Here is a 22,439-nt window from a genome sequence, read left to right as displayed (position 1 = left end):
GGTTGTTGTAAGCAACAAATGAGATTCTATAGAAATGCTCATTTCCATCTTCCCCCACTTCCCTGATGATGGGAAATTGGCATGGAGTAAGCACCATATAAATGTTAGCTGCTATAATGATAATAATAACATTATGATTATAATACTATTTTTGTAATACCAGGAGTTTTGTAAACCTTTAATTTGCTTTGTAATCCCTCATCTGCTTTAGGATTTAATTACTGGCCTTAACTTGGATAGTGAAGATCATAGGGCATTTTCCATGGTTAGTATTAGGGTTGTTTCACCAAACTTTTTGAGTCATTTCTTTTTATTTGCAGGAACCAAGGGCAAAGAAGTATGTTTGGTTTGTTTTGCAAATTGTACTACCTTTGTATTACTTCTAACACTGTAGGGTTTGAATCTTCACTGCAAAACATGCAATTTGTTAGGGATTTTTTGTGTGTGATATTTTTTGTCATGGAGAACAAAGCTTTCTGCTTTTAGAAATATGTGTTTTACATAATACATTATTTAAGATATCATACTTGAAAGCTGCCTATTTTGCCTACCTCTGTCCTTAAATAAGACTGAGTTTCACAGATCAGAATTGGACTTTAATGCTTAAAAATATTCTAGTAAATATCTCTTATATTTTCATAAGTACTGATTCTTAGGGGACATGTGCAGAGAGTGTAGAAGAATTCAGCTGTTAGAGTTCCTACTCTTTAGAAAAAAATTCAGTCATTCTTTATCTTATAATTTTTATCAGTTGACCAGAAGGCTCATGGATGCACCACATAACTTCAGAAGGTATCATCTAGTCAAGAAGTAGCTATGAGATAGTGAGTCCATGGTATGGCTGTTTCATTGACTCATTCCTCAGAACCTATCCTTGCAAAATCTGATCTTTATAAAATGTTTACTGACCTGTCGCTCAGAAATATTAGTGAGTATATCCTTTCTCTAAGCATAGCTGTTAAGACAGGTGAATCTATTACCTTTTTAAAAAATTATATGTGACATTGACATCCTTTAAGAATCCTTATTCTATGTATTTCATTTGGATTTACTGTGTTACACTATTGTACCAGATGTTTTTCCATGATTGTTTTAAGAGTTTTTCTTTTTCTTCTACATTGCCTTTATTCCAGGTTGATTCTAATTATTTTTTATTTTCGTCTTTTTCACGTCCCTTTGTGTTTCCACCTTTGCTGGCACTGTTTCTGGATTACTGATAACATTTTAGAATTGAAGCTATTAGTGAGGCCTTATGAACATCTCTGCTCTTGCTGTTTCTTATTTTTTTTCTTTTTCATTAACATATTCATTTTCTTTTCTTCCATTTTTGTTTTCTGCGTGTAAGCCCATTTTTAATCCTTTGATAGGTATTTCCAAACTTACCATAATATGTATAAATAATAAATATTTATTAGATGCTTACTATGAGTTAGACACAGTGCTAAGCCTTGGAGATACAAATATAAAAGAGATAATCTCTCTTTTTAAGAAATTTACATTTTGATGGGGGAGAGGATACAGGTAGAGAGGGTAACCAGGGAAGGGAGTTTTGATCTGAAAAGTAACAATGTAGCACAATAGATAAGTGGTTCATTGGTATGTCCTTTATGTAAGTTATGGTGGCATTTATAAGATTAAAGCTTTCTGAGCAAGGGATGGAAGGCAGATAGCTGTAGAAGAAGGTATGTGTGCAAAAACAGGCAGGAAAATGGCACGGTTGAAGATGAGGATGCCTGGTATTAGAAAGTACAAAGGCAGATTGCTTAGATCATGTACTGGATTTCTTGGAGCACACAGTATGAAATAATGGATAAATACAGTGACCATAGGCCAGACGATGGGACTTTTGGTCATGTTGGTTGTAGTATTTTTTACTCGTGGCAGATTTAAAAATAATTCTTAAACTACAATTGACTTGATTACTTCTCTACCTCAAACCAGGATAGAGATCAAAATGGGTTCTATTTCCATTAACTATTCTTATGTATTCTTTGCAGATAACTTGAGTCATATTTTGAGAAGAAAATGTTTTTTCCTGCTTTCAAAATTATATTGGGAAAAAACAGAGTTTCAAAGAAGAATAGTCATTAAACATGGATGTTACTAGGCAGATTGTTGGAGAGAAGCTGCTCAATTCTTGCTTTGCTTCTGCTTCTAAAAATTAACTTGGCATTGTGTTTGTCCTTCGTTGTTGAAGAAGACCATGCCATCAGAGAAGTGTGATGGCATGACTTGCACTTGACTTTGTTTTGAGTGAGGGAGGGTTGTGCAGGTCACCACATATGCACAGCATAGTAGGCAGAGAACTGGCCTCAAAGCTGTCTTTACCTTTGTGTCATTTGCATATTTGATAAGCACACTATATATGCTTTGGGGCAGCTAGGTGGTGCAGTGGATAGAGCACCAGTGCAGGAGTCAGGAGGACCTGAGTTCAAATCTCACCTCAGACACTTCACACTCACTAGCTGTGTGACCTTGGGCAAGTCACTTAACCTCAATTACCTCATCCTGAGTCATCTCCAGTCATCCTGATGAATATCTGGTCACTGGATTCTGGTGGATCTGGAGGAGAAGTGAGGCTGGTGGCCCGTACAGCCCTCCCTCACTCAAAACAAAGTCAAGTGCAAGTCATGTCATCATTTCTCTGATGGCATGGTCTTCTTCAGCAACGAAAGAACACACACTTGGTCTGTACTTGATATATGCTTTAATTCAGGTCACTAAGAGCATAACAGGAATCACAGAACTTGGAGGGGGGGTGTCCTTTCAGACTTACATTGACCTCTTTGCTCTTTGAGTCAAACCATTCAAACAGTTCCACCTAATTATATTAGCCTACCCTTATCTCTATGAGAATTACATGAAAAATTAAATGAAATGTTTTGCTAGGTAAGCAGTGTCTACTTCAATCCCCTCATCTGCTATTCCATTCAAAAAAGAAGCGTTTGACTGCCATGGTGTGACTTCAGGAAGTCATGCTTGCTCACTGAGACCTTTTTTTTCTGTGTAATCTCTAGCTATCCTTGGAATAATATCTTCAAGAACAGAAGTCAGGCTTACTGGTTTACTTGATTCCTTTTTTTTTTGAAAATTAGGCCATTTGCCCTTGTCCAGTGCTGCAGCACCTCTCCCATTCTGTTTTTCAAAGGAAGCAGACATTGTACAGTAGAAAGAAGGACCATGGTTCCTATCTAGCCATGCTTAGTACTTGTATGACATAGAGCAAGTCATTTAACCTCCCTAGGACTCTATTTATTAATGTTGGGGTTAGAGTACAGGACTTCTGAAGTCTCTTTCAGTTCTAGATCTATGATCTTATAAACTGTAGCTAAGCAATCACACATGCTAGTTCTTTCAGTACCATGGGACATAATTTGTCCAGATCTGGGGATGTGGAACTTACCAAAAGCAATTAGGTTTTCTCTTAGAATTCCCCTACCCATTTTGGGTTCCATTTGCCTAAAATCTATTTGTGTTCTGTTGAGGTAGCTAGGTGGCACAATGAATAGAGAACGGAGCCTGGAGTCAGTCAGAGCTGAGCAGTGTGATCTTGTCACTTATGTCACTTAACCTCTAGTTGCTTCAGCTTCTCCAACGATAAAACGGACCCAATAATAGCACCTACCTCTCCGGGTTGTTATGACAATCAAAAGATGTAATATTTGTAAAATGTCCGGCACATAGTAGGCACTATATAAGTGGGAGTAGCTTTATTATTGTTATAATTATCATGACTACTAGTAGTAGTATATCCTTCAAGTCTAAAGATAATCCTTTTTGACAAAGAAAGCAGAAAGACGTTGAAAAAGAAAATGTATCAGAGCTATTCGACTGAGAAAGAAAGGTAAAAATATAAAGAATCTGCCAGTGCCTTCCTCAGTCAGTCACTAACTATTTTTTGAGCTCTTACTACGTACCAGGCATTGTGTAAGTGCTGGGGATAGAAAGCAAAGCACAAGGCAGTCCCTTACCCTTAAGAAGATCAAAATCTAACAGGGGAGACAATGTGTAAATAACTGTGTACAATTGTATAAGCTGTATAAAGGATAAATTAGAAATAATCCGTAGGAAGAAGGCACTAGAATTGGGAAGGGTATTGAGAAAGGCTTGCTATAGAAGATGGGATCCTACCTGGAACTTTTGGTATTTTATATTTACGTGATTCTGCAGGTAATAGGGAACCATTGGCCAGATCTATGTTTTGGGAAAATCACTTTGGCAACTGGGTAGAGAATGGTCTGGAGTGGGGAAAGAGTTGTGGCAGGAAGACCAACCATGAGGGTGTATGGACCTGCACTAGAATGGTGGCAGTGTCAGAGAAGAGAAGGGGACAGTATAATAGATAATGTGAAGGCAAAATTGACAGACTTTTAAAACAGATTGGATATAGAGAATGAGAGGATGCTGGTACCCTTGACTACCCCATAAATTAGGAAGTGATGAGGGATTAGAGGAAAGATCATGAGCTCAGTTTTGGACATTTTAATCTTAAAATGTCCATAAGACATCCATTTTGAGATATGCAGTAGGTAGGCAATTGGAGATGAGAGCCTAGATAAGTAGAATTGTGAATAATCTCTATGGATGATAATTGAATCCAAAGAAGATGATGAGATAAAACTAAATAAAATAGTATAGAGGGAAAGAGAAGAGGTCCCAGGACAAAGCCCTGTAGGAAGGTCTAGCAAAGGAGACTGAAGAGCTTTGTTCAGCAGCATGTGTGTAGGAGCAGTGCTGAGGCTTGGTAGAGCACAATGATAAGGGAACAAGGGACTCAAGAGAAAAGGACAGTGTAGATAGAGTTCAACTGGTTCACCAAGGGGACAAAATGGGGAAAGGAGAGTGTGGCTAATATTGGGTGATAGTTTGGGAGAGAATTGAAGAGTTGAGGATTGGAGGCCCTGGAATAGATGACGAACAGGGTTTGGGGGTACAAGGTAAAGGGAGACGCAGAATGACAGTAGATAGTGTTCAGATAAGGGAGTTTCAGAGTTCATGAACATGAAGTGGCACGTTTGTGGGTGATGGCAAGATCAAGGGTATGACCATCTTTGTTTGTGGTTGAGGTGGGATGGTCATGGAAAATGAATATGTTGAGGAACTATGAGTGTAGGGTGCTTGAGTGAGTATCAGCATATATGTTGAAGTCGCCCTAATATGAGAGCAAGAGTTGGCGGGGGAGAGAAAGATTTGAGCCAGGTACTGACCTCAGGAAGGGGAGTATACTGAGGGAGATAGACAAAAGTTAACAGAATTTTGATTGGGTTGTAGATATAGATTGCGTTAATATCAAAGAGGATGAGAAGTTACTGAGTGATAGTGATAGGGGCAGAACCTGAAATCATCAAGGGGAAGCAAGGAGTATTACAATTCTACTGGACCAGTGAGCTGATAGGAATGAGTGACAATGAAAGGAAGCCAGGGAGGCTCTGTCATCAGGAAAGAGCCAGATCTCAGTGAGAGCCAGAAGATGGAAGGAGTGGGAAAGAAGAAGTTTTGAATTGAAAACAAATTTGTTACTTATAGAGTGGGCATTCCGGAGAGCACAGTGGAAGTAGTATTGGGATAGTATTAGCGTAAGACATTGTGAGAGAGAACTGAAGTGGGAATAGGAATAAGGTTTTTGGCAGTGGAGGATGGGAAATGAGGTTTAAATGATGACAGCCCAGGGTTCACATGAGGGGGATATGACTAGGGAGTGGTTTGTTCGTCGTTAATGAAAAATTTAGATAGATTTAGAGTGTCCATAGAGTTTTGACCTGGGAATGGAATCCTTTCAGAACCTTGGGCAGTTTAGGCAAGGGATCAAGTATGTGGAACAGAAGGGATGGCGTTACTTAGCTTTCTCCATGGCAGGAGACCAGACTAGAAACTTAATGGGATGGTGCCCTCTCCTCTCACTTCAGTGACAGGAGGCTAATGCGATGGAATGGTATGTCCCCTCTTCCTACAAGATGGACACAAGAGCAGTGAGGATGGCATGGCCTGAATGCCTCTTTCCTTCTGGGGTGCACAACAGCTTTCATATCTAGAGGGGATGACTAGCCTATGACGACATGTAGCCACAATAATTCCTTGAGAGCAAGAAATAGTAAAATAAAATCCAAAGATTAAAAAAAAGAAGAAAAAAAGTAATACACCTAGGTCACAATTAATATGTTAGAATAATATGAAATGTGTTTTGATGTGAATTATAAAAAGATACCAAATCACATTTAATGTAAGCCAACAGTGTGAACTAATTGAGGGTTTTAATGTGTTCCACATGTCCTCATTTGCTTGTCATCATTTCTAGATGTGAGATGCTGCTGTGCACCATATTGCCAACAATTATGTTAAATATTTTAAGAAAGAGAGCTTAATAAAATGGATAAAAAAAAATACTTCAGATGGAAACATTGCCAAAACAAAAGACCTGTTATAGTTTTACAAGAAAAAAATCAGTGACATTGAATGGTATAAATATGCCCATAGTAATCTAAAATTGAGTAAGATGTTACAGTGCCTGACTCTGTATTTTAAAATGCAAGATAAAATAAAAAGGCAAAGTTGCATCGGCTTTTTGTGTTTGGTAAACAGCTACAAAGAAAAGAAGTGTTATGATGATAGAAATGGAGTGTCCTTTAGTTATTTGGATTGAAGATTGCAACCAGTATTCATCATTCCTCTTGACAGGGCAGCCATTTATACACATGCTTCAAGTTTATGGAAAGCTGTAAAAAAAAAATACAAATAAAGTGGATAACAAAGAAATTTTTAGTGCAAGTGCTGACTGGTTCAGCTGCTTAAAAAATTGAGTTCAGTTGCCCAGTGTTAAAATTATTAAGGTGAGATGAGCATAAAACAACTACATGTCTTGATATTTGAAAAAAATAATCTATAGAAAAGGTGGAAACATTGATGAACAAATTTTTAATGTGGATCAAATAGGCTTATTCTGGGAAAGAATGCCTTCCAGAACTTACATTTCTTTTCTTTTCTTTTCTTTTTTGGCAAAGCAATGTGGGTTAAGTAAGTGACTTGCCCAGGATCACAGAGCTATAGAATTTACATTTCTTTTTTTTTTTTTTAATTTATTTATTTATTTTTAGTTTACAACATTCAGTTGTACAAGCTTTTGAGTTTTAAGTTTTCTCCCCCTCCCTCCTCTCCACAATGGCTAGAACTTATATTTCTAAGAAAGAAAAAAAAACCACTGCCTAAATTTAAAGTGTCTAGGATACACTAGTATAGTATAGAAAAGAAGAACTAGGGAATGTAACTTGTCTCTCTTAAATGAAGTGCATAAAACATAGAAAAGAGAGGGGAGCGCCATACTCTTATCTGAAATGGACAAAGGAAGGTTGAACTTGCACACAGATTTTGGTGTAGGAACACACAGAATTCGACAGGATAACACGTGGTATTAGGGAAGGGGGGCTGAGGGAGGATAATAAGGGGAGGGAATAGTCACAAGCAAAGCAAACTTCATCATCCTGAAGGGGAAAGGGAAGGACAGAGGAGTGGAGGGAAAAGAAAGAACTGGATACTTAAGGGGTACCTATCAGTTGGGAAATGTTTGGATAAATTGTGGTATATGAATGAAATGGAATATTATTAGCAAAATAAACAACAAAAGAGATGATTTCAGAGAATCCCAAGAAGCAAGAACCAGTGCGGTATGAAGTATGCAGAATCAGGACAATAATTATTCAGTGATAAAAACATTGTAAAGAAAAACAACATTAAAAACTTAAACTCTGATCAGAGCACTAACTCATCACATTTCCAGGGGCTCTTTGAACAAGCATGTTACTGACAGAGGATTGATGAACTCAAAAGTGTGGAAAGAGACTGGACACAGCCACTATGCGGATTCATTTTTTTAACTGTGTTTATTTACTAGGTTTTTTCCTGTTTTCTGTTGGGGAGTGAATTTTAGGAATGGGAGTGCCACAATGGTAATACCAATTTTAAAAGGAGGCAAAAGACCGTGAAATATTTTTTAAACACACAGAGAGCAGAAATTATCTTGCTTGTACAATGCTATCTTCATATTCAGAATGGGTAAAATTTATCATATGCTTTTTTAAAAAAAGCAAAGAGAAGTAGAGATTCACAGTTTCTTATGTAATCCTCTTTTTTATGTAACACTTTATATAGAGAAATGCTCTTTTAAGTTCAAAATACTAAACATTTTTCAAGAAAAGAAATTCTGCAAGCAGCTAGAAAGAATTCATTCCAGTATCAAGGGACCTGTCGGAATCTTAAGACTATGCTTTAGTATTTAAAGAAGAATATTTTTATCTTTCAAAACTGGGCGTGATTCTGAAGGGAAAATGGATCTTTAAAAGAATAGAGGGCTTTCAAGCATTCTTGATGTAAAGGTCAAACTTTTCTGTAGGGTAGAAACTCTGAAATTAAAACACAGGAGACAAGCAAACCTTGAAAACACATTTGAACATTTGGGAGAGATTCATGATAATCAAGAGTTTATTATTAAATATTCCCACTGACTGACAAAGGCAAACATAGTGTCTAGGAGTGTTTTTGTAAAATTTTGTTGCTTTTAAGAAAAGAAAGGGAAAAATACAATGGGGAAAAACTTAATTAGAAGGGAGAGGGATTTCTTACTTTCCATAATTATAGTAGTCCAGAAGAAGAGAATACCAACCTGGAGATAGGTTGGACCTTACCCTTCTGATCTGCATAAAGGAGAGTTGAACACACTGAGACACACACAATTTGTTATAGAAATAAATTGAACAGGGAACTAGGAAGGCTCTGGGAGACGGGAGTTTAAGAGGGAGGGAATGGTTGGAAAGGAATTAGTCACAGGTAAAACAAATTTCAACTACAGAGAGAAAATCAAAGCAAGAGAAGTAAAGTATAAGAAAAAAATCATTAGGGAAAGATATCATTGTGCTAGAACCTAAGGGAGCCCAAATTCCCCTCAAGCACCCTAATAAATCTTAAAATGCCCCATTAACTGGTAAAATAAGGAGAAATCACCCACTAAATTTTACACGGTCCAGGAGTAACAGATAAATCACTGGAATCCCACAGGAACCCTGAAACAAGGCAAATAGGTTGAAGGCAATTTCAGGGCACCTAGAGAAGGTTGGGCATGGGGCTGGAGGGATGGTGGGGTAATGGAAGCAGATGAAGAAGTAGGTCTAAAACGAGTGGCAGGCCCTAGGTAAAGACCATAAAATCTTGAGTCTGGAGTCCAATGTGGGAGTGGTTGCAGTATAGTTGTATCCCATCAAGATCAGAGAAGGAGCCCAGGCAAAGTCTAACATAAGAACCCTGTGGTAAGAGGGAAGATTAAGGCAGAGCCCGGTGACTAAACAGCTAAGGAGTCCCTTGAAGGAAGGGCCTAGTTTTAGGTATCATTCGACCTATCTAGTCTACTCTGTTTAGAAGTACAGGAATATAGTCTGACCCAGGCACTGGCCACCCAACCTAGACACTAAGGCTATTGAGATGAACAAACCAAAGAAAAACCAAGAGTAATGTGAAGAAATACCTTGAAGTGAAAGACACCCAGACAGTAAACACCAAGATAAAAAGAAAGCTCAAAAGTAGTCTGGTTTAAAGCCCAGGAGGAAAAAAATATATCCAGACCACAAGGAGTACAAGAGTACTGGGAAGAAAGGAAACTACAGATATAAGATGGAATGGCTAGGGAGGAAAGAAGAGCAAGGAAACAGAGAGTAGAAAAACTCATCCAAGAACTGAATATTCTGAAAATCAGAACAAACCAAAAAAAAAAAAAAATGAGAACTATACCTTGAAGATAATTGTGGCAAACTTTTAGACTCTCCAACCATGAAGGACCTAGTTATTTAAGCCTTCTCCAAGTTCTGAAATGGCATTTCTTCAGAGCTCAGTTTACCTTCAGAGTAACCTGAAAGGACTGGTTCTGAGGGGTTGGAGACAGATTTTCACCTCATTAGAAAAGGACAGATTCAGAAAAACTAGTGTTTAGTCCTTGTTGGGCCTGGATGCCTTAATATTTTTAGTGGTCATCATCAACCAATTGCTTCAGGGGGAAGGAAGGGTCTTAAAAGCTTCACGAAGTCATTTGTGTAAACTGGTTTTGAATGGCTTTTTAAAAAATGACAGTGCAAGCTGAACCAGCATAGCCCAAGCCCATACTATACTATACTATACAATATTATACTATGCTATACTATTACTATACCATACCATATACTATATTATTTACTATACTATACACGTAACTGAGCCATTGAGGGGTGATAAGAGGGACCCTAATAATGAAATAATGCAAAGTCAGGCAGATCTCTGGAATTTTAGGATTGTACTGAAGAAACTATTTGAATTTTTATTTTCCTAATCTGGAATTTGAGAGATCACCCTCAATTTTGCCACTTGGATTTTATGATGATCATTTGATGCAAGGCAATTGGAGGAGGCATTTAAAAGGGCAGTGATAAATTCCAAGAGCACAGAGACATTTCAGGAATTAGAGATATAGATAAATATGCCAATTGCCTTTCATTTAATTCGTTGAGGACGTAAGTGCTGCATCAGTTTTTAAAGTTTCCACTCTTACCCCTGAACTTTGAACTCTTTCTCAAGAGCTTTATTGAGAATCCTCTGAATAGCTAGAACTTAGGGCCCTGGAGAATTTCCACCACCCAGAAATGATATTGCTTGCACATGGGAAATAAAGGATATATACTGACTGAGATAAGTCTCTGGCTTTGTTGTTTTTTGTGTTGCTTTGCATCTCTCCTCCAGCAGTAGCAGCATCTACTGTGGTGGACCGGGTAGAGTGGCAGTGTACACCCTCAGAAACCTTCTCCATACAAAGGCACAGGCTGGCCTGCCATATTGAGATGGAATTGGACCCCAGCAGTGGCAGTACAATAGTGCTCAGACCTACAGTAACACTGTTCATCATGGGGCAGAAGAGCTTAGGTCCTAGTAGCCCTTGAACAGGAGGTAGCAGCTGATCCTGGCAGAATGAATGGCCATGCTGACTGATGAACCCTAATGGCAGACAGCAATGGAAAGAGATTTGGGTTCTAACAGTAGCAGACCAATACCAGTAGCATTGACTCCAAGCAACAGTAGCTCCCCAAGGACAGAAGAGTGGGTACTGTGCAGTGACAAAAGGCAGGTCCACTGTAGCTCATTGCGTACTATAATGTAAAACTGGCCCCTCTGTTGCCAGTATAACATGCTCAGTGATTGTTGTGCAACTCCCCAGAGTGGAGTTGGAGGACTATAAGGTAGCATTGTTGGCTCTCATAAAGCAAAGAATCTGTATGTTTACTCCCCTGCCCTCATGGGGCTCCTAGGATAGGACAGGTGCTCGCTCTTTTTCCAGTGAATGCTAAGCAGGTGATAGTACAAAGCAATTCTCTGTGACCTGTGATGAGTATTAGTAACTAGATGGGAAATTTCATTATTTTTGCTAGTGTTCCTACTTTTTAACATTATGAACTGCAAAGATTTGGCATCACCTACCGTAAGGACCTTATTGTTTAGCCTGGGGACTCAGTACTTCCTGATTCAGCTACTTCAGGGAACTTGCGTTGCTTTGTTCTTACTATATTTCTATTTCAGTTTTTCTCCTTCTCCTTCACTACTGGCTCTAGTAGACTTCTTGAATAATAGGGCCTTAAAGTCATTTAAATGGTAGAATGCCCTCTAGAACATCTTAAGGACCTTATTACCAAGAGGTAGAATGTAGTAGGAGCAATTTCCTAAGTCTTCTCTCCAAGCAGGTTAAGCTATTTTTTCCCTTATAAGGTATTGAGACATTCCTTGAGACTTGGTTGACTTGTTGCCTGAATGTAAAGTCACCAAGAGGAACCGAAGGAAGTAGGGTGCTTGGCTAAGCTGTTTCAACTCAGTGTTCTTAGTGCCTGCCCTTATTGAATAGCCTTCTCTTGTTATGACTAAGTAAATAAATCTTTTATTAGTTGTTGAATGACTTACTGTATCTCAATTGATTTAATTATTGAATCTCAGGTACCAGATGATTGGCCTGACTTAGGCCTAGCCCAATAATTTATGTTGTCTTATGAATCCAACTTGTATGTATGGATGTGTACGTGAATATGCACATATATTCACACTAAATATTATTCACAGGGTAATTTAGTATTTACTGATATACATGTTATTTATTAGCCTAGATGCATGCGTGTGTGTAATACTTTGTCTCCTTTCCCTCAAAAGAAGCAAATATCATTGTTGTAATAAAAAGAGTTTAGACTGTGCTACATAATCATCAGGAGTACCTTGAAACTGTAAATGGCAGTTCTATCTGGCTCACTTTTTTACTTGCACAGCCTCTTTAGGTACAACTGTGCCATAAAAAAACTAACATTTGGAACACATACATGAGCATAATTCTTAATTCTGCTGTATTTGAAGGTTTATTTGGGGACAAATTGTCTTTACGAACTCAGTTTTGATCAAGACATTTTTGGTTTGAAATGTTCTTTTCCTAGGAATTGTCTCCTATATATCAGAGTTTGTTGATTTTGTTTTGCCTTTCCCCCAGTATTGACCTTTCTTATTTCTTCCCCTTGTCATTACTTTCCTGACAGGCCAAAAAAATGTTTGAAGGTGAAATGGCAAGTTTAATTGCTATCCTAAAAACAAACACTGTGAGAGTACCCCAACCGATAAAAGTGATAGATTTGCCAGGAGGTGGGAATCTCTTAGTGATGGAGCATTTGGATATGAGATATTTAAACAGGTAAGTCATGGACCAATTTTCTCCTAAACTTTGCATATTTTTTCTTTGTAGCGGCTTGTTTATTCTGTACTTTTGTACTTTGAGGAGATGGTTTTGATGAATACCACATTAAAAAGACATGGCACCACAGCACAATGTGCTTTTCTACAGAATCTAACAGTACTGACCTTTCAGTTACTTTACCATCGTTTCCTGTGGAATACTGACTAAAAGGTAAACAGATAAGGAATATTTCAAGGTAAAATTTTTAAGGATGATGAGGGCTAAGAATCTCAGGAGGAAGAGAGAAATATCAAAAAGTTAGGCCCTTCTTCACTGAATTGGTGCTAAAATTCTGCTTTAGGGAATGGCTGAACAAGTTGTGGTATATGAATGTAATGGAATACTATTGGGCCATAAGAAATGGTGAACAGAAGACTTCAGAGAGACCTGGAAGGACTTACGTGAACCGATGCTGAATGAAAGGAACAGAACTAGGCGAATACCGTACATAGTAACAACTCTTTCTGATATACTTAACCCTTCACTGCAATGCAAGTACCTAAAACATTCCCAAAGGCAAAATGCCATCTATGTCCAGAGAAAGAACTATGGAATTGGAATGCAGAACGAAGCAGAATATTTTCTCTTGTGTTGTTTGGGTTTTTCTCATGGTTTCTCCCATTCATTGTAATTCTTCTATGCAACATGACTAATGTGAAAATGTGTTCAAGAAGTATGTATGTGTAGAAGCCATATGAGATTGCATGCCATCTCAGGGAGGTAAGGGGAAAAAAATCTAAGGCTTATGGAAGCGATTGTAGAGAACTAAAAACAAATAAATTAATAATGGAAATATTTTTAAAAATAAAAATTCTGCATTAGCATCATACTTTATTATGCCATGTTTATGTATTGAGATCTTAAGGGTAGATTTTTTTGGTAACTTTGGTATTATCTCTTTCATCTTTTATTGTTGGACAAATTGATTTCTTTTGATTTTGTAGTCATGCTGCAAAACTTGGATCTCAGTTAGCTGATCTACACCTTCATAACAAGAAGCTTGGTGAGACTCTCAGGAAGGAGGAGAAAACTGTTGGTATGTTACAATGGTTTAAATATGTATACACACATATATGCACATACATATATACTGTGAGAGTGACTCAAGCAGTAGGACTATTTAGCAAAAGTTGGGATTTATGCTAAATTTTGAAAAGTAGTCAATTTGGGCAAAGTGAGGTCATAAGAGCCAAAGAATGCCAAATAGAGTTGGTATGTAGATTGCTGTTAGGAATTGATGAAGGCAGGAAGGGGGTAGGTGAGGCCCCCACAAAGACCAGAGTACCAGGGGCGGGTTGCCTGGAATAAATTTGTGAACTCAAGCATTCTTGAGGTCAAGGTAAAGATTTATTATGCTTTTCAGCAGGTAAGAGTTCTTAGGGAACCTGCAACCTTAGAGGGATACAGGTAGAATCTATATAGGATATTCTATAGTAAAACGTGTGCCAAATATGCTAACTAGGTGATTCAGGGTGGGATTAGGGAGTGGTTAGGGAGTGGTTAAGTGGAGGTTAGTTCTTAAAGGAACATGCACTTTTAATATCTACTAAGCAGGTATTTTACCCAGAGTTTATTGGGAACTAGCCAAAGAGGGGGCCACGTGAAGGTGTGGTTTTAGGCCTGAAATGTCTCTAAGTCAGCTAGCAGTCAGGATTAAGGAATACCAGGCTGCTCTCATCAATGTCTTGTTAGACAAGATAAATGTAAGGGAATATACATATATCTAAGTCTAGGATACATGTGATTGGTCAGTGAGTAGTAAATGTTGTTATGACCCAATACACAGCCTGTTGAGTCAGTTCACAGCTGGTTCAGACTAATAAATTCTATAGGTTCAGCTGGCTACTGTATCAGGAAGGGAGATGATGGTTGTTGCTGGGGCAGGTTGTTGCTTGGACTGGGGAGAAACTGTCTGGGACAGTGTTTTGAGGCTAGGGAGAAATGTGATTTTTAGAGAGAAATGTGATTTTGGAATTGGGGTCCAAGCACATGCACCCAAGCACCCCATCAGAATGAGTTGTATGAATTTATTTGCCACAGACATGTAGGCATTTAATAAATGTTTGCTTAATGACTGAATTTGTATCATGGATCCCTTTGGTAATCTGGTAAAACCTATGAATAATAATATTCAGAATAATATTTGTTACCTGTATTCATAATTGAAAGAGATTTAAATTTCATTTAGAGGTTATTTTAAATAAAGAGGTAATTTTTTTCTTATCTAAATTCTAAGACTTACTGAAATCATTCCAGGGCCCTCTTGGAGGTCTGTGGACCCATAATTAATCTTAGTTCTAAGGTTATCTAAGATAATCTTTATCTTATAGAATTTCTTGGTATGTAGAAATGAGCATCATGAAAATTCATTTTGGCATTACATCAACTGGGAATTTCTATTAATCAGTACCTCTGCAATTCTTAAAGTGCTTTGTAAGCCTTAAAGTAAAGCTTTATACATTTCTTATTACCATAATTCAGCAATGATTGAATTTCATAATGGTGATCCTTTTTATTTTTTTTTTTATTTTTTAATGTTTAACAGTCACTGCCATACAATTGAGATTTTATCCCCCCCCACCTGCCCCCCACTACCCCCCTCCCTCCCCACAACTGCATACAATTCTGTATAGATTCTACATATACTTTCCTATTGAGTATATTTTCACTATAGTCATGCTATGTAGTCAGACTAAAATAAATGAAAGAAATCGTATAACAAATCAGAACATGATACACAAACACATACACATACACAAACATGATCTGCTACATTTTGTGAGTGACTTCCATATTTCTTTCTCTGAGTGTGGAAGGCATTTTGCCTTGAGAACCACCTTTGGGATTTTTTTTTTTTATAAGAAGTTTTTGCGTTATTACAAAAATCCAAGTCTACCAGAAAAAACTCTCACACACTGTGGTCGTTTGTGCACAAAGTTCTCCTGGTTCTGCTCCTTTCACTCAGCATCAGGTCATATAAGTCCTTCCAGGCCTCTCTGAAGTCTTCTTGTTCATCATTTCTTATGGCACAATAGTACTCCATTACATTCATATACCATAATTTATTCAGCCATTCCCCAATTGATGGACATCCCCTTGACTTCCAGTTTTTGGCAACTACATAGAGTGCTGCTATAAATATTTTTGTACATGTGGGACCCTTTCCCATTTTTATGATCTCTTGGGGATATAGTCCTAGTAGCGATATTGCTGGGTCAAAGGGTATGCACATTTTTGTAGCCCTTTGGGCGTAGTTCCAAATTGCTCTCCAGAATGGTTGGATGCGCTCGCAGCTCCACCAGCAATGAATTAGTGTTCCAACTCTCCCACATCCTCTCCAGCATTTATCATTTTCTTGTTCTGTCATGTTTGCCAATCTTATAGGTGTGATGTGGTACCTCAGAGTTGTTTTGATTTGCATCTCTCTAATCAGTAGTGATTTAGAGCATTTTTTCATATGATTATAGATAGCTTTAATTTCTTCTTCTGAAAATTGCCTGTTCATATCCTTTGAATTGGTGATCCTTTTTGAAACAAGATTCTTAAGTACATCAATAATTTAGTTTTTTATTTACATTGGTATAAATTTATGCTACATGATAGGATGTATTTTCACATTATTCTATATTAAAATTTGAGGTTGAATTGAGTAAATTGTATGGGATAATCGTCTTATTTAGTCAAATATCTCATTAATCAAAATACTTCATTTCTTGACTGTGCATAATAACAAAGAGTATATTCTAAAAGGACAAACAAATTAATAGAACACAGATGTCCCTATACCTTTTGCTCTGCCTGTACTGTATTTCTGTTCTTAAAGATTTGTTTAACTACAAGTTCCAAGGCACTTGAAGCTGTGATTAAAGTATATAATCTTGGCTCTCTCAGAAGTAAGTATGCTGAGCTGGTCATCAGTAAATGTATTTTTTTTTAATGTTGGTCATGAATTTTAGCTCCATAATGAATTGACTTCCTTTCTCTTCTTTTTCCATCCTCCTGACCTTCCTCTTCTGCTACCATCAGCAGATGATACTTTCAGTTACTCCTTTTGGAACCAGGATTATTTTCCTGATGTTCTCTTGGTGAAATTCCCTCTAATTGTTGGTGTTGGTTGAAACCAGATCCCTCATTTATCTCTAGATAAGAAAACAAGATGAAGAAGAAGACACTAGTCAGTTTCTGAAAGTGACTAAGAAACTGGAAGCTGTTTATTCCCATGGGTGGGAGCCAGGGCCTCTCTGAGGAAGGTAACTGGTGGTTTTTGTTCTTTTGCTTGCAAAGGGAAAGGAGGAGGGCAGGCAGAGCTTCAGTTTGTGGACCAGTTTGGGTTTGATGTGGTAACCTGCTGTGGATACCTCCCTCAGGTAAGTGACATGGAAGGTTATCTCAGTTTAATTGGTCACCTCTGGCTATTAGATTTATATGGATAAAGCTACTTTTTTTGGTAAACTTTTCAATCATAATTTACTATATTATCTTTTATTTGTGAAGTGCTAAAAAAAATGACACTAGGTATGCGTGCTTTACATTCAAGGGCCTGCTCAGTGTAAGAAATAATCGATTGCATAGTGACACTTCAGGGTGGCTAGGAATTAAACATTCTTTTAAAGATTAAAAAATTCAACCTAGATTTTTTTCTTTCTTTGAAAATTTTTCTTATTTTGAACTTAAACGCCAAAATTAATGTTTTCACATGCAAAGTAAATAAAAAGAGAATTGTATGTGAATCTGTGAATCTCTGTTATATACATCTTGCTTTTCCTTTTAAATATATAATAAATTAAGCATTTCACTTTCGTAACTGTCCTGTTATTTTTCCCTCTGGCCTTCCTTTTGTCTCCTCTTCTGTGCATTCTTTAAAAAATTGTTTCAGTGATTGTTTTGTTTTGTTTTTAACCCTCATACTAGCTCTCCTGTGGTGAGAGCAATATTCTCTCATTTCCACCAGTCCCTCTTCCTGCCTCTAGCTCTATGCAAATTAGGCTAATTTTCCCTTAATAGATACTGAAACGATCCAGGAAACTGGAGTGACTCGGGGACTAAAAGCGCAATCTGTTGACATTACTTCCTTAGTGCAAAACAAGTAACAAGGAACTCCAGGATGGTTGGCTAATGGGCCACTAGGGGCAACTCAGAGGCAGGGGGGCTTCACTCAGCTGAATCAGCTTATGATGTTGATAATTATTTTTGTTGAATAGTTTTCCTCTGCTAAGGCTTAGAAAGTATCCTTTTGTTAATGGTTAAACGACCTCTGAGTTCTCATTTCACTCCAGTATTGAGCAGAGACTATTAAGGGACTGTCCTGAGTCAGGCCAAGCTCAAAAGTCAGGCCTAGACTGAAACATACTCTCCAAATTGAGCTAAAACAAACGGACAAAAACCATCTAACCTTTGTAATAAGGTTAGTTGCAAAGTCAAAGCAAATTCCCAAATTGGCCATATTTTAAAATGTACATCTTACTGAGCACCTCACCTATTAGGTGCTCTGTAATTGTGATCAGTTATTGCATTCATCAGAGTTCTTAAATCTTTCAGAATTGTTTTTCTAATCAACAAATTAAAAAGTATGATCTTATATCCTCTGAAACTTTGAAGTCAGTTTTGTGACTATGAATACTGAATCTACTCTAGAAAATGTTTGTGAAAGACTGTTGCTTTCATTTATGCCTTCATCATTAACATCACACACATACATATATATAATTTTTATAAAGGATTTTTAGGGATGGGAAAGTAGTCATGGGTGGGTGTAGGTAGTTACTGATATTTTCTCACTTGCCTTTATAACTTCTACAAATTTTTTCCAAGTGTTTGGTACCTTTTCTTTCAGTTATCTTGACTGAATCTTTAAATAACTTAAAAATTTGTTGTCTGTAGCATGTCACTTGTTGCATACTTGGTCTTGTCTAGTTGCTCTTCTCAGCTTTATTTTCTTTAGTGTCATTTCCATTTCTTCATGTTGAAAAGAGTCAGATATAATGGTTTCATTGTCATTGATGGAGAAAAAGGTGTGAAATTATTATTTTTTATTTTAATTTTTTAAAAAAATTTAAAGTTTATTTATTTTTAGTTTTCAACATTCACTTTCACAAGATTTTGAGTTCCAAATTTTCTCCCCATCTCTCTCCCCTCCCCATCCCAAGACACCATGCGTTCTGATTACCCCTTCCCCCAATCTGCTCTCCCTTCCATCACATATCTCCCTTCCCCTCTATTTTCTTGTAGGGCAAGATAGATTTCTATATCCCTTTGCCTGTATATCTTATTTCCCAGTTGCATTTAAAAACAATTTTTAACATTCATTTTTAAAACTTTGAGTTCCAGCTTCTCTCCCTTCGTCCCTCCTCACCCATTCCCATTGAGAAGGTATACATTTCGGTATGGGTTATACATGTGTAGTCATGCAAAACACTTCCATAACAGTCATGGTATGAAAGACTAATTATATTTCCCTCCATCCTATCCTGCCCCCCATTTATTTTATTCTCTCTTTTTATCCTGTCCCTCCTCAAAGGTATGTACTTCTAATTATCCCCTCCTCCTTGCTTATCTTCTTCCCCTCTACTTTTCTGTAGTGTAAGATAGAGTTTTCATACCAAATTGAGTGTGCATGTTATTTTCTCCTTAAGTGAAATCCAGTGAGGGTAAGGTTCATTCTTTCCCTCTGACCTCCCACTGAAAAAACTTTTTCTTGCCCCTTTTATGAGAGAGATAATTTGCCCCATTCTATTTCTCCCTTTCTCCTCCTAATATATTACTTTCTCACCCCTTAATTTTATATTTTTTAGATATCATCCCTTCATATTGAACTCACCCTGTGCCCTCTGTCAATATGTATATAATCCCTCCAACTACCCCAATACTAAGAAGTCTTAAGAGTTACAAATATGATCTTTCCGTATAGGAATGTAAACAGTTTGACTTTAGTAAGTCCCTAATGATTTCTCTTTCCTGTTTACCTTTTCATACTTCTCTTGATTCTTGTTTTTGAAGGTCAAATTTCCTGTTCAGCTCTGGTCTTTCTATCAAGCATACTTGAAAGTCCTCTATTTCATTGATTGACCATTTTTTCCCCTGAAGTATTATACTCAGTTTTGCTGGTGATTCTTGGTTTTAATCCTAGCTCCTTTGACCTCTGGAATATCATATTCCAAACCCTGAGATCCTTTAATGTACAAGCTGTTAGATCTTGTGTTATTCTGATTGTTTTTCTATAATACTCAAATTGTTTCTTCCTGGATGTTTGCAATATTTTCTCCTTGACCTGGGTGCTCTGGAATTTGGCTACAATATTCCTGGAAGTTTTCCTTTTGGGATCTCTTTCAGGAGGTGATTGGTAGATTCTTTCCATTTCTATTTTACTCTCTGGTTCTAGAATATCAGGACAGTTTTCCTTGATAATCTTGAAAGATGATGTCTAGGCTCTTTTTATGATCATGGCTTTCAGGTAGTCTAGTAATTTTAAATTGTGTCTCCTGGATCTGTTTTTCAGGTCAGTTGTTTTTCCAATGAGATATTTCACATTGTCTGCAGTTTTTTTTTCATTCTTTTGGTTTTGTTTTATAATTTCTTGATGTCTCTTAAAGCTTAGCTTCTATCTGCTGCATTCTCATCTTTAAGGAATTATTTTCTTCAGTTAGCTTTTGGACCTACTTTTCTATCTGGCCAATTCTGCTTTTTAAGGAATTCTTCTCCTTATTGGCTTTTTGGATCTCTTTTGATATTTAGGTTAGTTTATTTTTAAAGGTGTTATTTTCTTCAGCATTTTTTGGGTCCCCTTTAGTAAGCAGTTGAGTCGTTTTTCATGATTTTCTTGCATCATTCTCATTTCTCTTCCCAATTTTTGTTCTGCTTCTCTTACTTGATTTTCAAAATCCTTTTTGAGCTCTTCCATGGCCTGAGACCAATTCATATTTTTCTTGGAGGCTTTGGATGTAGGAACTTTGACTTTGTTGTCTTCTTCTCTGTGTATATTTTGGTCTTCCTTGTCACCAAAGTAAGATTCTATAGTCTGATTCTTTTTCTGGTTTTTGCTCATCTCCCCAGCCATTTACTTGACTTTGGGGCTTTTTGTCAAGGTACTTCTCTGCTTTCAGTGAGGGTGGGGGAGGTGTACTGTCAGCTGCTTGATCCCCCTAAAATATGTGGGCCTGGAGCTCCAGAAACAGTTGCTGCCATTGTCCCTAGTGCTGCTGTGACTGTCACAGGCTCCTTCACCCCTTCCACTGCCCTGGGCCTGCAGCTGGACCACTCTGCTCTTTCACATAAGTCTGACAGGTTTTTTTCCTTCCAATTTGTCCTTGCCATTTTGGGGTTATGAAGTCTGGAAACCACCACAGGTGCCAGAGATTCAATTCCCGTGAGGCCTGCTCAGGTCCCATCTGTGCCAGCATGGCCCATTCTAGACTGAGCTCTACTCCCAGTGGGTGCAATAAATGCTTCCTGTTGACCTTCTAGGCTGTTTTGGGCAAGAGATTTGCTTCACTCTGTCATTCTATAAGTTCTGCAGCTCCAGAATTTGTTTACAGTCGTTTTGTACAGTATTTGGCTGGGGTTGGGGGGAGAGCTCTAGTAAGTCTCTGCTTCTGCTCTGCCATCTTGGCTTCCCCCCCCCTCCCCGCCCCTACATGGTGTGAAATTATCTTGATAGATGTTTTCATGTTTGTTGTCTTTATAGTTTCAGCCTTAAATTTTCGTGGCATGATATTATTTGAACATCTTTCTTGCCAATTTTCTTGTAAATATATTTTTACCTCTATTGCTTTCCATTATTTTGTGGATAATACTTTCACCATCCATCTTTGCAAGGTTTTACAAATGAGTTTATGTTTTAAACTGGCATGACCCTTGGTTGCTATCTCTATGCAGCTGGCAAGGAATCAAATACTTTCTGAATGAGGTGATTTCTTTGCTCTTCTCCTTTCCTTGTTCTAGTGTTGATTTATAACAGTTAAGTAAGCTTCCTTATGAAATGGTGACAATCTGTGTCTGTGTCTTTTAAAATTCATTTTCTATTTTAGCTTCAGATGTTTTAGTAGTATGTTGTATTTCCTCATTTTATTCTTCCAATTTGGTATTCAGTTTGTTCTTTGCTCTAACAAGTCAGCCATGTGACAGTATTTAGACAGCTAATTTGGAAATGACAGCCAAATTAGTAATCATTTATCTCCTGTCTTTTAAGATACCATTTCATTTTTTGTGATGCTTGGTATTTGACTAGCACTTTCTAACTCTGCTTGAAGAAAAAAAAATTTAACACTTGACAATAAATATAAATCGCAGTAGCACTGAAAATTGACTCTACTGAGTGGGGTTCATCACTTAAATTTTTGCAAACTGGGATATGTGAAGTAGAGGCACCCAAAATAATACCATCTTTTTTTCACAACTGTCCCATCAACTTATAGGACTCTGCAAGCCACATGAATCCTCTGAATAATGGGTTTTGTTTTGTTGCTGAAGAAGAGGAGGTTTGAGCCATTTAGACTCATAATTCAGGGCACAGAATTTAGTATAATCTTACCTCCAGGTTCAATAAACTTCAGGAAAGGAAAGCCCCCAGCTTTGCCTTTACTTATAAAGAAGGCTTTGATGAATAGTGCTGGTTGATTGTTCAGATTCCTTGAAGAAAAATTAATGCTATGTAGTTGTAATATTTCTGTGTAGATTA

The 22,439-nt window shown here is 37.4% G+C and overlaps 1 protein-coding gene across 1 annotated transcript in view; it reads left to right on the top strand.

Moving 5' to 3' along the window:
• The window catches only part of LOC140525470 (ketosamine-3-kinase-like), a 42,777-nt gene that overhangs the window by 1,415 nt on the left and 18,923 nt on the right, over positions 1–22,439 (top strand). The window contains exons 2-4 of the mRNA XM_072640900.1: positions 12,573–12,724; positions 13,711–13,802; positions 17,051–17,133. Coding sequence (XP_072497001.1) covers positions 12,573–12,724; positions 13,711–13,802; positions 17,051–17,133 — 327 coding nt within the window. The remainder of the gene's footprint in view (positions 1–12,572; positions 12,725–13,710; positions 13,803–17,050; positions 17,134–22,439) is intronic.

This window comes from Notamacropus eugenii, chromosome 2 (assembly GCF_028372415.1).
Source record: "Notamacropus eugenii isolate mMacEug1 chromosome 2, mMacEug1.pri_v2, whole genome shotgun sequence".
Lineage (NCBI taxonomy): Eukaryota > Metazoa > Chordata > Mammalia > Diprotodontia > Macropodidae > Notamacropus > Notamacropus eugenii.
This window is presented reverse-complemented; position numbering and strand designations above follow the sequence as displayed.